General features: G+C 30.9%; 2 protein-coding genes and 1 long non-coding RNA gene across 3 annotated transcripts; 1 reads left to right on the top strand and 2 right to left on the bottom strand.

Moving 5' to 3' along the window:
* Nucleotides 1-2279: 2279 nt before the first annotated feature.
* On the bottom strand, nt 2280-7772 carry LOC146527181 (inositol-trisphosphate 3-kinase B-like). The gene is made up of 6 exons (XM_085206370.1): nt 6993-7772; nt 5869-6048; nt 5398-5470; nt 4729-4856; nt 3750-4001; nt 2280-3460 (listed from the first exon to the last, which is right to left on the bottom strand). Exons 1-6 carry the CDS (start codon nt 7221-7223, stop codon nt 3113-3115), a joined length of 1212 nt encoding a protein of 403 aa, XP_085062496.1. The 5' UTR covers nt 7224-7772; the 3' UTR covers nt 2280-3112.
* LOC146527182 (uncharacterized) lies at nt 4709-6022 on the top strand. The gene is made up of 2 exons (XR_014879302.1): nt 4709-4847; nt 5437-6022. It is a non-coding gene; the product is annotated as an uncharacterized LOC146527182 (long non-coding RNA).
* A 2563-nt stretch (nt 7773-10335) lies between the features above and the next one.
* On the bottom strand, nt 10336-14682 carry LOC146527183 (inositol-trisphosphate 3-kinase B-like). The gene is made up of 6 exons (XM_085206371.1): nt 14461-14682; nt 13333-13512; nt 12862-12934; nt 12192-12319; nt 11286-11537; nt 10336-11000 (listed from the first exon to the last, which is right to left on the bottom strand). Exons 1-6 carry the CDS (start codon nt 14539-14541, stop codon nt 10653-10655), a joined length of 1062 nt encoding a protein of 353 aa, XP_085062497.1. The 5' UTR covers nt 14542-14682; the 3' UTR covers nt 10336-10652.
* Between the last annotated feature and the right edge of the window lie 1222 nt (nt 14683-15904).

Genomic DNA, 15904 nt, shown 5'->3' on the forward strand with positions numbered 1-15904 from the left:
CAGACAAGAAATTAAAAAAATATATATGTTTTCTATTATTGCTTTTAAGTGCCCCTCTATCCACTTCAGTCAAAAATACTAAATATACAGACAAAATATTAGATTTAATTATGTGGCAAAACAAAAAAATGTTAAGCTGATATCTATCTTAAACAAAATACCTAGATGTTAAAGGTATCGTCGAGGCCTTCGATCAAGAATTGTATAATATAATACTAAACGTAATTTAAATATAATATGCTCTTTATATATTCAAATAGCCTACACAAGCAAGTACTCAAGCCGAATCGTAGAATAATAATTGAGAAAAAACATACTACGTCTCACCTTACCGAAATGTTGATGACCTTGTAAGTTTGTGACCAGAAAACCTCAAAGAATACTTACAATATAATAAGGAAATAATAAATAATCGATCACACCTATGTATTTTAGAGTTTTAAATAAACATATTTATCAATTAATTTATTTTTAATATTAATTTATTTATTAATTAATTAATTTATTTTTTTTAGTTTATAACAGCAAAAATTACAAAATGTCTGCTTTGTATGTACCTACCTGAAAATATTCTTCATTGAAGGTATTTTTGATTAAAGCACTAAAATATAATAACATTTAGCACTATGTATTTTTACCCGCAACTTTACTTAAAGATTGATTTGAATATGCTCTTTACATAGCACAGAGTAGTTGGCTTTAATGAAAAATCTGCATTTCTTAAACTAATTATTGTTAAGAGGTAAATCTCTTAACTGGCTAAGTTTCATCTCAATCGCGATCGCAAGGTATTGCTTATTTTTTTACTATAACAGCAATTTATTTTTAATTAACTTTATGAATTGCTAAAGATATCTTAATTAACATTGATGTGAAACTAGTAAAAATAGCTTGATTTTATCGAAATAACAAATATCAATAAATTAATTGACATCGATATAAATGAATGTATTTAAATTCTATTCTATTCAGATTCTATTGTAAATTCATATGAAAATTAGCCAAGTCAGATATTACACATAAATAAAGTCTCCAAGTTGTAAGAAGAATGGGCATTTTCAGTTGTTATAAAATATTTTATATTGTTAAAAATAAATTTCAGGACTGACCATTGAACTTGGCATACATTTACATCTCACTTCTTTTATCGCTGAAAGCATATGTTGTATTACAGAACTTGGCTTTCATTTTACATTTATGTTTTTGATGGGATATCATTACTTTTTGTACAGAAATCATAAGTAGAAAGGTTCATAATGTAATCAAAATCAAAATATTCTTTATTCAATTTGGCCATAACAAGTAGGTATTTTTCCTATAGGAAGCTACTACGGCAAGAAACTCAATAGTTGCTCTTTTTAAAACATAGTTTAGCGTAAGCGCTTCATAGGACATTTCTGTTCGCAGAATAAACCAAGTAGGACACCATTGTGATAATACACTTCTATCTTAATACTGTACAAATCTACTGCAGCCTTTATTTCGGAAGTAAGTAGCTCCGTACGTAGTTAAGCAAAGCATGTCTTCTTTAGAAGAGTAAGGATTCCCGTTTCGAGCGCTAGTGTAGATACTTAAATCATTCCAGTTACGACATACGTACTCTACTATAGTCTCGCGCAATTTATTAGTTTGTTGTATATCAATACGCTCAAACAAAGAATATGCAATAGCATGGAAGAGACAGCTCTCATCGGGAGGCATTGGAACAATTCGGTGTAAGTTCTTGTTTCACCCACAAGCAATTCTATTGAACGACTCATTCTTCAACATGTCTTGGAAAAAATATAAACAATAAGTTTATTAAGTGCTGACGGTACAAATCTGAATTGATATGATACCAAGGTCGACTTCGTTCTCTGCCGTTTTCACAAGTGTTCCTAAAACCAGTAAAATCATGGAACCCAGGCCAAAAAAACTATTAAAATATGAACGCCTTCTTTCTTCGTATAATAACATATATCTAATATAATTAGGTCTTTACTTTTTTATTATGGTCAATAATATTATGTTTTATTACTCTTAAGATGATATTTAATTATATATGAAAATAGATTATATTTATCTATGAATCTCGACTATAGTTATTATTTTGTTGATTAAATGACAGTTGTCAGATTAGAAAGTAATTAATGTATGCTGCGTTTAGGTTTATAAATTTACCTAACGTGCCTTCTAATAATTAACTTTAATATTATATATAAGTTGAGAATATTTTCGTAAACAAAATTCTAATTCATATTTTGAAGATTTTTTTTAAGAGATGAGTAAAAAACATTAAATATTTGTGATATGTTTTAATTACTTCTTCAAATAAGTTTATTCTTATATATTTACTTAGCATTAAAGTTTATCTAGTCGTTACATTAATATAGTGTAGGTAAATACAAAATAAATATAACAATATGTTTAAAACATTTATTTCGTGATTACATTTCTATAGAAAATAAGCCCATTTAAGTTCATATTACGTCAAATTAAGTTCAAAATAAAAAAAATATCATTTTATATAAGTATAAATTATTAATAATTTATGTACTCTCCATTTAAATGATTACAGTATTATATGATTGTATAAAGCAAAGAGCCAGATTTGAAAGGTCTCAAACTAAGTCGATAAAACATTTTGGTAGTTAGTAATAGATATATGAAAAATGTAAGAAATTATGTTGAGATGTGGAAGCTGAATAAAAAAGGTATTTACAAAATACGGAACTCTTTGATTTATCAAACCTTATATTTCCAAGCAACATTTATGGAGTATTCTCATAAAAAAAATCGTGAACAACACAGATACACATATAAAATACAGTCAATTTATTTATTTAAATAAAGAATGTCTTTCTTTACACAAATATAAATATATAATAATATTAAACATTTTTACAATGGAAATTAACAACTATGGAACATTTGATCTTATCCTACTCTAAAATGAGTATTTTTATCTTATTAATACAACAACGGTCGTCAATACAATCATTATTTACACCAAATAAATCGTCATTACATATAATATCGTCAGCTTCTATCTAACAAATCATTTCAAAGTGCAGTAACACTCTAAGTCAATTCAAATTCCGCGATACGGAAGTATCTTTGTAAGCAAACGTTCTCAAGTTGCTAGACTGTCTATTCTCACATTTTTATCTAACATTGGATTTGAGTAACACTGTTCTACATTACCATTATCGTCTTTTGTAAGAGATTCGAAAATGGATATTAGATTATTTATACCGATTAAGTACCCGTCCTCGTGGTTGCCGACTTTCCAAGCGGACTTGTGGTCGATGCTTATGTCTTTTGGCACAGAAACTGTTTTAGCGAAGTCTATCATCCAAATGGATGCTTTTCTTTTGTCGTGCACGAAGAGCAGGGAGCTGCCGATCAACTCGTGTGTACGGAAGAAGTGGGATTCCTTTAATGTTGACCGAATGTTCTTCAGCTTTTCTAAGTATTTTGGCTGTAAAGAAAAAATAAATTTATATTAAATATATGTACTACATGTATGTGATAACTTTCGTAATTGTTGTTAAAAACTGTCAAATTGATTGTCAAATAAAAAATATAAAACAAATATAATGTAAATAAGTCAACAGACAACAAACAGTCAGTCACTAAAAAAGTTCAATTAGAAAAGTTTAAAATACCAAACGGGACGACTACGAATCAAATAAATAAAAAGTATTTAAAATATAAACATGAAAAATATTTTAAAAATAGAGAAAAGACTAATAAAATTTCATAATTACCACAGCATTTGGAAAAGCGGCGGTGAAATCTGAAAATGCTTCTACAATTTCCTCCCTTGATTTTGTAGTTTTGAAATCCTTCGTGCTGGTCCCATCAGGTTTCTTCACGCCATCTATGCGGAATCCCAATGTTGATGTGGAACTGATTGTTTCTCTCCAAATCATATATCTTGGTTTGGTTACACCTTTACTTCTATGTTCTTCTTCCGTCGGCGCTTTGGGATCTATTTGGATCATTTTTTCATACATGTCCTGAAAAAATAAAGATATGAATATTAATTTACGTTTATTTGGTATATTTAATAACTTCAAAATATATGTTTTTTTAAAATATATTAAATTAAGTAAAATGTGAATATGCAAATAATAAATTGACATTTAAATTAATGAGTGAAAGTTTAATATGTGACCCTAAATTATAATTTGTAATAAGGTTTATTTGCCTTAATTAACGAACTATGACGCAAATTATAGAGTAATTTACATATATTTATTTATAAATAAAGTTAAGTTACTAATTATAATTTAATCGAACTTGAATATTTATTTATAGTCCACATGAAAAAAAAGGTAAATTGTTTATTCCACATTGCCGGAATTAAGTTATGGTAAAATAATATTTCTGCATAAAGTCTGTAAAAAACGTAACGTATTTGGGTATATAGTGCATTTGAAATATATCGATTCATAATTTGATGTTTTTCATGTCATATTTGACATGATTGACATGATGATGATGATTTGACATGTAATATAATGACGCAGGTTTAAAGCAACGCGTAGTTGCCCCATTTAGAAATAGTCATTCCTCATTCATTGGTTATACTAAAAATAATACCAAATCTGTGTGTATGGATTCGATTTCCAATCGAGGGAATTAAATATTTAATATTTTTAATTCCTCGCTCAGGCAACAACTTAACCGCCACTCAAAATAGAGGAAACAGTGTAAAGATAAAATAATAATAATAATACTCACTTTTCTTAACTTAGTCTTCTCTTTAGCTTTTGCTAATTCTTCTTCTAAATAAGTTCGGACTCCGACTTTGCAGTCCATGACGCACGGACAGTCGAAATCACTTAAGAGATCTTGTAATTGTAAGTACACTGTTACATAATTGGTTAAAGAAATGAAAAATATACAAATTGGTTTTGCTTATATGAGAACTTGTCACGCTTGCGGCGTTTAGTTCCGCCGCTCAACACGCAATGTCTCCATAATGCAACATAAAATGGGGAACGGAGTGTTTTAACACTAGATATAGCTTGAAGCTGGTTTTGCTTATAAAGATAAATAATATAATTAAGTTTATTGATATTTTATCGGTTATTTAAATAAAATAAAAAGGAAATTATAGGATCATTTTGTCGTCCGTCTGTATATCTGTCCATCTGTAAAAACCTATAGGGTTATTGCCGTACACTGATAATTGGTAATTTATAGGCATATAGAAGAAAAAAACCATTACAAATTTATATCTGCAATAGGTAGTCACGGTGACTTGCAATCTTTAAATTAGTACGGAACCCACTACGATCGAGTCATCTTAATGAACAAAATAACTGGTCAAGTGCGAGTCGTATTCGATCAGTTTTTTTAAATTTATTCGTATAATATAAAAATATGTATTTATTTGATAAAGGATACGTTCACCATCTTCACAAGTAACTTGTCCCTTATATTCAGGTACAAACGGCCGCAGGACGTCATTCATCAGTAACTGGAACAATAAATTGAAAATTCTTAAGCTTTAGTAATCCTTAATAGATAATTATAATACTATTTAGGATTACTATTTATTTAACGATAACAAAATACTCCTCAGTGATAATTAAACAAGAATTAAATTACTTTTTAATTATTAGATTTGAAATGAAATTGTCCAGTTTCTATGCTAACGCTTGTCTATTTTAAATTGTTATTTTTATGAAATATATTCATTTGAATAACTTAACTATAATTAATTTAATATTGTAAAGTCTTCCACAATTAATAGGAACACACAAACACAAAAAGATTTTTACCATAATGGTTACAATTGAGGAGTATCTGAGATTAGTATGTTCAGCCAAACAAATATTAGTACCTATAGATAAATAAATTTCATATAACATTAACCTGAAAGCTTTTCTCTTCTTGTGGGCTGAGCTTTTTCAATATCGTGCCTTGGTCGGGTCCAACTTTGAAGTTCCCTTGATGGCCGGCGAGCTGGACCCAGGGGTACCGTTGTTTTTTATAAGTTTGGAAGAACGGCGTCCAATGCACGACGTTGCGGAGTTTCCTCCATCTTTCTGATTGCTGAAAATAGAAAATAATTGTGTTATTTTTAAGCCTAATTTATAAGTTTTATAATAGATAATCTAAAATTTTATATTATTGATAACTTGTATTGATAACTAAACCTACGCTGGCTTAACAAGAGGTAAAAAATTAGCAAATTTCAGAAAAAAAAGAAAGGCTGTATAAGTTGACTTTGTGACATTAAAAAATTCTTATGTATTCATTTACATCTTCTTACTTAGAAATCAGTGAAAATGTAAACTCACGAGGTATTTTGTTTTACATTTTGTTTAAATATTTTGTAATCGACTATTATGAACGAATATTAGTGTCAGTAAATATTGGATTATGTACGTATATTCTCTTGGTAACTGTACAGGTAGTGTTTTGACTAAGTGAATTGTTTATTTTCAGCTTCACGCTGTATCCCGCATACAGCAGGGTAGGTAGAGGAAACTTAGTGTTGAGATAGTCCATTTGGGGAAACAAAAGTGGGGAAAGTTTCATCGCTTTTTGGTGGCATTGCGTGCTGAATGATGGTACTCAACGCTGCGCCTTTTGCTCTGGTACCAGAGCAAAGAAGTGAATATATAATTAAATAATAATTAATCCCCCGAGTGGAAATCGAACCTACGATCGTCGAAAAACCAAATTTTGTAAGTGAGCAATTTATGTTTTAATATATTAATGAGCGGTACACATTTTTTATAATTTTTGTAAGTTATAATTACCTTACAAAAATAATATAAATGAGCTTAATAAAAATATGTAGGTATACTGATATTTGAAATATACCAATTTTAACAAAATTATAAAAACTGAATTACTTGCATAATACATTTTATTAAATAGAATTAAAATTATATTTTTAAACTAACAAGATTATTTTATGTAACAATTAATTATATATAACTTAAAACTTAAACTTAAAACCGTTAAAGCTATATCCAAAAAAAACAAACCTTTTTTGACTTAAGCACGTACACACTATACAGAACATCCATAAAATCCTTTATACGGAAACAAATATCACCGGAATACATAGTCACTACCACAAGAAAGTCACTAGGAATCACTAAAAAGAGACAGTAATCCACCAATTTATCAACCGCAAGGCTTGATGCACAGTCTGTGAGTAAATGTATTCTGTGTCTGTGGTGCTCGCGGCGTAACACACGTACCACAGAATACATATATGCCTTGTAGAGCACAGACTAAATAATTCCACAGATTAATCCTCTATCTATCCTAAGCTCCAATCTTTCACAAACGTTTGAAGACCATTTACACGCTTGCTACTGTGATATATATATTGTTAGAAACTATTGGAAATATTAAATAAAGTGGGAAAGGTAATGAATTAAAACAAGGCTTCAAATAATTATTAAACAACCAAAGGGAATTATCTAGCAGTCTCATAACAATATCTGGTTCTAAAGAATTCATCGGGCAGAGTGACGTTAGCGATCCTTTTCTTTCGGTCGTCGTTGACAGCCCATAAAAGTACCAGCCAGTAATTAGAGTCGTTCTTATATAACCTCTATGGTCATTATTTGATTATTTCTAACACGGCCTCTCCTGACATGGCAGCGTCCCGATGCCGTCCTCCGTTTCATTAGAAGGACCAACTTTGTCAGTATTAGTAGATCTCACATTATAAGTTTCGTTATGACCTGTGATATGAAATGGAATTAGTTATTTCAATAAGTAACGAAACTAGTTGTCAGTTTATATCTGAAATCTGACCTTGAACATGTATCTTTGAACTGTCATCTATATATATAAAAGGACTTGTCCTCACTGACTGAGGTAAGACGCACGCACAGCCGTAACCGCTGTGCGTAGAAACGTGAAATTTGGACAGATGTTTACGTTCGTAATCTGGACATCCACTAAGAAGGGATTTTGGAAAATTTTAACCCTAAAGGGGCGAAATAGGGGTTGAAAGTTTGTATGGAAAATTTTTTAAATCGCCACCGATTCTTATAAAATTTGAAATTCAGACTCTTAAAAGTATTTAATTGAACACGTGTTTCATGGTTTTCTAGAATTCTTTCAATAAGGGTGCAAATAAGGGGTTGAAAGTTTGTATGGAAAAATTCTTAAATCGCCACCGATTTTTATAAAATTTGAAATTTAGACTTAAAAATATTTCATTGAACACATGTTTCATGGTTTATTAGAATTCACCCCTAAATACGTAAGCGAAGCTGCGCGCGTCCGCTAGTATTAAATAATGACAAGTATGAAAATCAAATACGCGTGGTAGGATTTACTTCAGATCTCTTCTCACGCAATCGGATACTAGATGCATTCTAGATACAAAATGAATTACAACGGTCTCTTGCGAGTCAATCCGACACCTACAAAGTAACCATTAACTCAGAAATAAAACAGACATAGTAGGATTTTCTGTCGGATCCTGTTCCCGCGCAACCGAATACTAAATGCATTAGAATTTACACCAATCTCTTGTGAGTCAATCTGACACCTACAGAGGTATACAGTAACTCAAAAAATGCAACACAAAATAATCTGTAGACTTTGGCATCAGATCTCTTCTCACCTTTGTGAGTCACTCTGACACTACAGAAATAACACCGGACTCACTGGGTCTCTAGTCGGCCTGGGCCCCACCGACGCAACCACATGCCTTAATTCAAAACAACACAAAACAAATATAATCTGTAGACTTTGGCGTCAGATCTCTTCTCACCCATGTGAATCATTCTGACACTACAGAAGTAAGACCGGACTTACTGGGTCTCTAGTCAACCTGGGCCCCACTGACGCAACCACATGCCTCCTTACTAACCTTTAGTTACCGTACACACAGCACATTGCGCAATACACACTAAAAATTACATGAGCACCATGTACAACAAAAACATGGTGAGTACACAAATAGTTTGATCATAGTCAAGAACAAATAGATACTAAATAGGAAAACTAACAATCAAAGAGAACAGCACATGTATCTGGTGTCCATTCTTCTCGCCATAATACCAGTCATGCATATCATACCATGTACCTGGTAGCGGCTATTATTTTATTTTGTCTCGGCCTAACCTGACCACGAGGAAGAGGATGTCTAATCTTTCCAGTTATTTGGTAAAGTATGTAAGCTGTATCGATTTCGTCATACCACGTGTCGACGTCATGAATATTGGGGCAAAATCGGAAACATAATATTGGTTTGATCTCACCGTGGAAGAGTTCACACTTCAAATAACCGCTCAGCTATATTGCTCGACTGGTGCTTGTAGTCCCACGGATAACCGCAGCTCTGCATTGGCGTTGTGTAGGTTGATGTCGATGGTGCAGGAGCACATTGTGCCGCTCCCAGCACCAACACGAAGTCAGACTTCGCAGCTTTATCTCGTGAAGTGTCTAGTAGGGGAGGGAGTTCGCGTACGGCGTCTCCCTCTAATTTTGCAACGTCTACTATCAGAAGACATTGCTATGTAACTCTACCCGATTACACAAAAATATTAGAAAGACCAGAATTGGGATGGCTTAGTAGCTAAGGCTTCTATCCCACTTCTGATGTTAGAAACTATTGGAAATATTAAATAAAGTGGGAAAGATAATGAATTAAAACAAGGCTTCAAATAATTATTAAACAACCAAAGGGAATTATCTAGCAGTCTCATAACAATATCTGGTTCTAAAGAATTCATCGGGCAGAGTGACGTTAGCGATCCTTTTCTTTCGGTCGTCGTTGACAGCCCATAAAAGTACCAGCCAGTAATTAGAGTCGTTCTTATATAACCTCTATGGTCATTATTTGATTATTTCTAACAATATATATGATCGATGATATATATATGATGATATATATATTTACTTAGCATTAAAGTTTATCTAGTCGTTACATTAATATAGTGTAGGTAAATACAAAATAAATATAACAAATGTTTAAAACATTTATTTCGTGATTACATTTCTATAGAAACTAAGCCCATTAAGTTCATATTACGTCAAATTAAGTTCAAAATAAAAAAATATCATTTTATATAAGTATAAATTATTAATAATTTATGTACTCTCCATTTAAATGATTACAGTATTATATGATTGTATAAAGCAAAGAGCCAGATTTGAAAGGTCTCAAACTAAGTCGATAAAACATTTTGGTAGTTAGTAATAGATATATAAAAAATGTAAGAAATTATGTTGAGATGTGGAAGCTGAATAAAAAAGGTATTTACAAAATACGGAACTCTTTGATTTATCAAACCTTATATTTCCAAGCAACATTTATGGAGTATTCTCATAAAAAAAATCATGAACAACACAAATACACATATAAAATACAGTCAATTTATTTATTTAAATAAAAAATGTCTTTCTTTACACAAATATAAATATATAATAATATTAAACATTTTTACAATGGGAATTAACAACTATGGAACATTTGATCTTATCCTACTCTAAAATGAGTATTTTAATCTTATTAATACAACAACGGTCGTCAATACAATCATTATTTACACCAAATAAATCGTCATTATATATAATATTGTCAGCTTCTATCTAAAAAATCATTTCAAAGTGCAGTAACACTCTAAGTCAATTCAAATTCCGCGATACGGAAGTATCCTTGTAAACAAACGTTCTCAAGTTGCTAGACTGTCTATTCTCACATTTTTATCTAACATTGGATTTGAGTAACATTGTTCTACATTACCATTATCGTCTTTTGTAAGAGATTCGAAAATGGATATTAGATTATTTATACCGATTAAGTACCCGTCCTCGTGGTTGCCGACTTTCCAAGCGGACTTGTGGTCGATGCTTATGTCTTCTGGCACAGGAACTGTTTTAGCGAAGTCTATCATCCAAATGGATGCTTTTCTTTTGTCGTGCACGAAGAGCAAGGAGCTGCCGATCAACTCGTGTGTACGGAAGAAGTGGGATTCCTTTAATGTTGACCGAATGTTCTTCAGCTTGTCTAAGTATTTTGGCTGTAAAGAAAAAATAAATTTATGTTAAATATGTGTACGTGTATGTGATAACTTTCTTAATTGTTGTTAAAAACTGTCAAATTGATTGTCAAATAAAAAATATAAAACAAATATAATGTAAATTAGTCAACAGACAATAAACAGTCAGTCACTAAAAAGTTCAATTAGAAAAGTTTAAAATACCAAACGGGACGACTACGAATCAAATAAATAAAAAGTATTTAAAATATAAACATGAAAAATATTTTAAAAATAGAGAAAAGACTAATAAAATTTCATAATTACCACAGCATTTGGAAAAGCGGCGGTGAAATCTGAAAATGCTTCTACAATTTCCTCCCTTGATTTTGTAGTTTTGAAATCCTTCGTGCTCGTCCCATCAGGTTTCTTAACGCCATCTATGCGGAATCCCAATGTTGATGTGGAACTGATTGTTTCTCTCCAAATCATATATCTTGGTTTGGTTACACCTTTACTTCTATGTTCTTCTTCCGTCGGCGCTTTCGGATCTATTTGGATCATTTTTTCATACATGTCCTGAAAAAATAAAGATATGAATATTAATTTACGTTTATTTGGTATATTTAATAACTTCAAAATATATGTTTTTTTTAAATATATTAAATTAAGTAAAATGTGAATATGCAAATAATAAATAATTTACATTTAAATTAATGAGTGAAAGTTTAATATGTGACCCTAAATTATAATTTGTAATAAGGTTTATTTGCCTTAATTAACGAACTATGACGCAAATTAAAGAGTAATTCACATATATTTATTTATAAATAAAGTTAAGTTACTAATTACGCCGTACGTCATTGTGACAATCATAAAAATAAATATAAGTTATGGTAAAATTATATTTCTGCATAAAGTCTGTAAAAAACGTAACGTACTTGGGTATATAGTGCATTTGAAATATATCGATTCATAATTTGATGTTTTTCATGTCATATTTGAATATAATGACGTAGGTTTAAAGCAACGCATAGTTGCCCCATTTAGAAATAGTCATTCCTCATTCATTGGTTATACTAAAAATAATACCAAATCTGTGTGTATGGATTCGATTTCCAATCGAGGGAATTAAATATTTAATATTTTTAATTCCTCGCTCAGGTAACAACTTAACCGCCACTCAAAATAGAGGAAACAGTGTAAAGATAAAATAATAATAATAATACTCACTTTTCTTAACTTAGTCTTCTCTTTAGCTTTTGCTAATTCTTCTTCTAAATAAGTTCGGACTCCGACTTTGCAGTCCATGACGCACGGACAGTCGAAATCACTTAAGAGATCTTGTAATTGTAAGTACACTGTTACATAATTGGTTAAGGAAATGAAAAATATACAAATTGGTTTTGCTTATATGAGAACTTGTCACGCTTGCGGCGTTTAGTTCCGCCGTTCAACACGCAATGTCTCCATAATGCAACATAAAATGGGGAACGGAGTGTTTTAACACTGGATATAGCTTGAAGCTGGTTTTGCTTATAAAGATAAATAATATAATTAAGTTTATTGATATTTTATCAGTTATTTAAATAAAATAAAAAGGAAATTATAGGATCATTTTGTCGTCCGTCTGTATATCTGTCCAACTGTAAAAACCTATAGGGTTATTGCCGTACACTGACAATTGGTAATTTATAGGCATATAGAAGAAAAAAAACCATTACAAATTTATATCTGTAATAGGTAGTCACGGTGACTTGCAATCTTTAAATTAGTACGGAACCCACTACGATCGAGTCATCTTAATGAACAAAATAACTGGTCAAGTACGAGTCGTATTCGATTAGTTTTTTTAAATTTATTTGTATAATATAAAAATATGTATTTATTTGATAAAGGATACATTCACCATCTTCACAAGTAACTTGTCCCTTATATTCAGGTACAAACGGCCGCAGGACGTCATTCATCAGTAACTGGAACAATAAATTGAAAATTCTTAAGCTTTAGTAATCCTTAATAGATAAATAAATAGTAATCCTAAATAGTATTATAATTAACGATAACAAAATACTCGTCAGTGATAATTAAACAAAAAATTAATTACTTTTTAATTATTAGATTTGAAATGAAATTGTCCAGTTTCTATGCTAACACTTGTCTATTTTAAATTGTTATTTTTATGAAATATATTCATTTGAATAACTTAACTATAATTAATTTAATATTGTAAAGTTTTCCACAATTAATAGGAACACACAAACACAAAAAGATTTTTACCATAATGGTTACAATTGAGGAGTATCTGAGATTAGTATGTTCAGCCAAACAAATATTAGTACCTATAGATAAATAAATTTCATATAACATTAACCTGAAAGCTTTTCTCTTCTTGTGGGCTGAGCTTTTTCAATATTGTGCCTTGGTCGGGTCCAACTTTGAAGTTCCCTTGATGGCCGGCGAGCTGGACCCAGGGGTACCATTGTTTTTTGTAAGTTTGGAAGAACGGCGTCCAATGCACGACGTTGCGGAGTTTCCGCCATCTTTCTGATTGCTGAAAATAGAAAATAATTGTGTTATTTTTAAGCCTAATTTATAAGTTTTATAATAGATAATCTAAAATTTTATATTATTGATAACTTGTATTGATAACTAAACCTACGCTGGCTTAACAAGAGGTAAAAAATTAGCAAATTTCAGAAAAAAAAGAAAGGCTGTATAAGTTGACTTTGTGACATTGAAAAATTCTTATGTATTCATTTACATCTTCTTACTTAGAAATCAGTGAAAATGTAAACTCACGAGGTATTTTGTTTTACATTTTGTTTAAATATTTTGTAATCGACTATTATGTACGAATATCAGTGTCAGTAAATATTGGATTATGTATGTATATTCTCTTGGTAACTGTACAGGTAATGTTTTGACTAAGTGAATTGTTTATTTTCAGCTTCACGCTGTATCCCGCATACAGCAGGGTAGGTAGAGAAATCTTAGTGTTGAGATAGTCCATTTGGGGAAACAAAAGTGGGAAAAGTTTCATCGCTTTTTGGTGGCATTGCGTGCTGAATGATGGTACTCAACGCTACGCTCGCTCTGGTACCAGAGCAAAGAAATGAATATATTATTAAATAATAATTAATCCCCCGAGTGGAAATCGAACCTACGATCGTCGAAAAACCAAATTTTGTAAGTGAGCAATTTATGTTTTAATATATTAATGAGCGGTACACATTTTTTATAATTTTTGTAAGTTATAATTACCTTACAAAAATAATATAAATGAGCTTCATAAAAATATGTAGGTATACTGATATTTGAAATATGCCAATTTTAACAAAATTATAAAAACTGAATTATTTGCATAATACATTTTATTAAATAGAATTAAAATTATATTTTTAAACTAACAAGATCATTTTATGTAACAATTAATTATATATAACTTAAAACTTTAAAACTTAAACTAAAAACCGTTAAAGCTATATCCAAAAAAACAAACCTTTTTTGACTTAAGCACGTACACACTATACACAACATCCATAAAATCCTTTATACGGAAACAAATATCACCGGAATACATAGTCACTACCGCAAGAAAGTCACTAGGAGTCACTAGGAGTCACTAAAAAGAGACACTAATTCACCAATTTATCAACCGCAAGGCTTGATGCACAGTCTGTGAGTAAATGTATTCTGTGTCTGTGGTGCTCGCGGCGTAACACACGTACTACAGAATACATATATGCCTTGTAGAGCACAGACTAAATAATTCCACAGATTAATGCTCCATCTATCCTAAGCTCCAATCTTTCACAAACGTTTGAAGACCATTTACACGCTTGCTATTGTGAAGCTATTTCAGCTTTTGCATTATATTTTTATATTATAAAAAAATATAAGAAGATGCTAAAAGTTAGGCCGTGAGTTAGTTACGAGGACTGCAGTTAACTGCAGTTAGAGGGTTAACGAAATACAATTTTTATATATAAACTTATTTTGTTTAATTTTAAATAAAATAAGAAATTAAATCTAACTTATATATTAATCCTCAATGTTAGAGGGATAAAACGAGAATAGGAAATATTCCTTTCCCATCGCCGTCCACCCGATCTCCTTATTCATCACTTTTGTTGCGACCGGCCGCCTATCAGACGGACGCTCGTTTTTACGTAAAATAATTATTCCACCTGTGACACCGTCCATAACTATGTAACAAGTTAATCAACATAACATTAGTTAAAATAAACACGAAAGAAATGATACGTAGAAATTACTGTATGAAGTTAATTTAAAGCAAATAATTTGTCACGTGTTGACAAACACGTACAATAATATTGTCAATGAAGTACATATTGTCAATAATATTGTGTCAGTTACGAAGGCCACAGTTGGAGGGTTAATAAAATATGATTTTTATATATAAGCTTAATAGACAGAGACCCGTGTCTCTGGCCCCCAGACCGACGTCATCTTAGCAAAGCTGAAATTGTGAAGATTAATAGTCTAATACGTAGATAAGACTGTATGTATACTCTCTAACTTGAAAGACCACGGTGAAGAATGTTAGTCCCCTTATTATGGTTATTAATGAAATTTTATTCTTAGGTTCCCTCTGCCTATCCTGTTGTGTGCGGCATACAACTTGAAGTTAATTTTACTAATAGAAGATGATTTAAAAAAATATTTTTTTTGTAAATATCGAGCGGGTTCTTAACGCATTATTTTTCTTAACTTTATCGCGATATGATTTTTTTATTTATTTATAACAAAGTACGTTAAAATTAATTATTCTTCGCGGTCTTAAGCCCGATTTGGCTTGTGTAATCACTGCATATTCCTAAGTAAGACTTACAACTGGCTGTACATACACAATATTATTGACAATACATACTTTATTGACAATATTATTGTTCGTGTGTGGCTAGACATACAGCAAACCAATA

Source organism: Heliconius melpomene, chromosome 21, assembly GCF_056956725.1.
Source record: "Heliconius melpomene rosina isolate 202511_hmr_F chromosome 21, ASM5695672v1, whole genome shotgun sequence".
NCBI classification, from domain to species: domain Eukaryota; kingdom Metazoa; phylum Arthropoda; class Insecta; order Lepidoptera; family Nymphalidae; genus Heliconius; species Heliconius melpomene.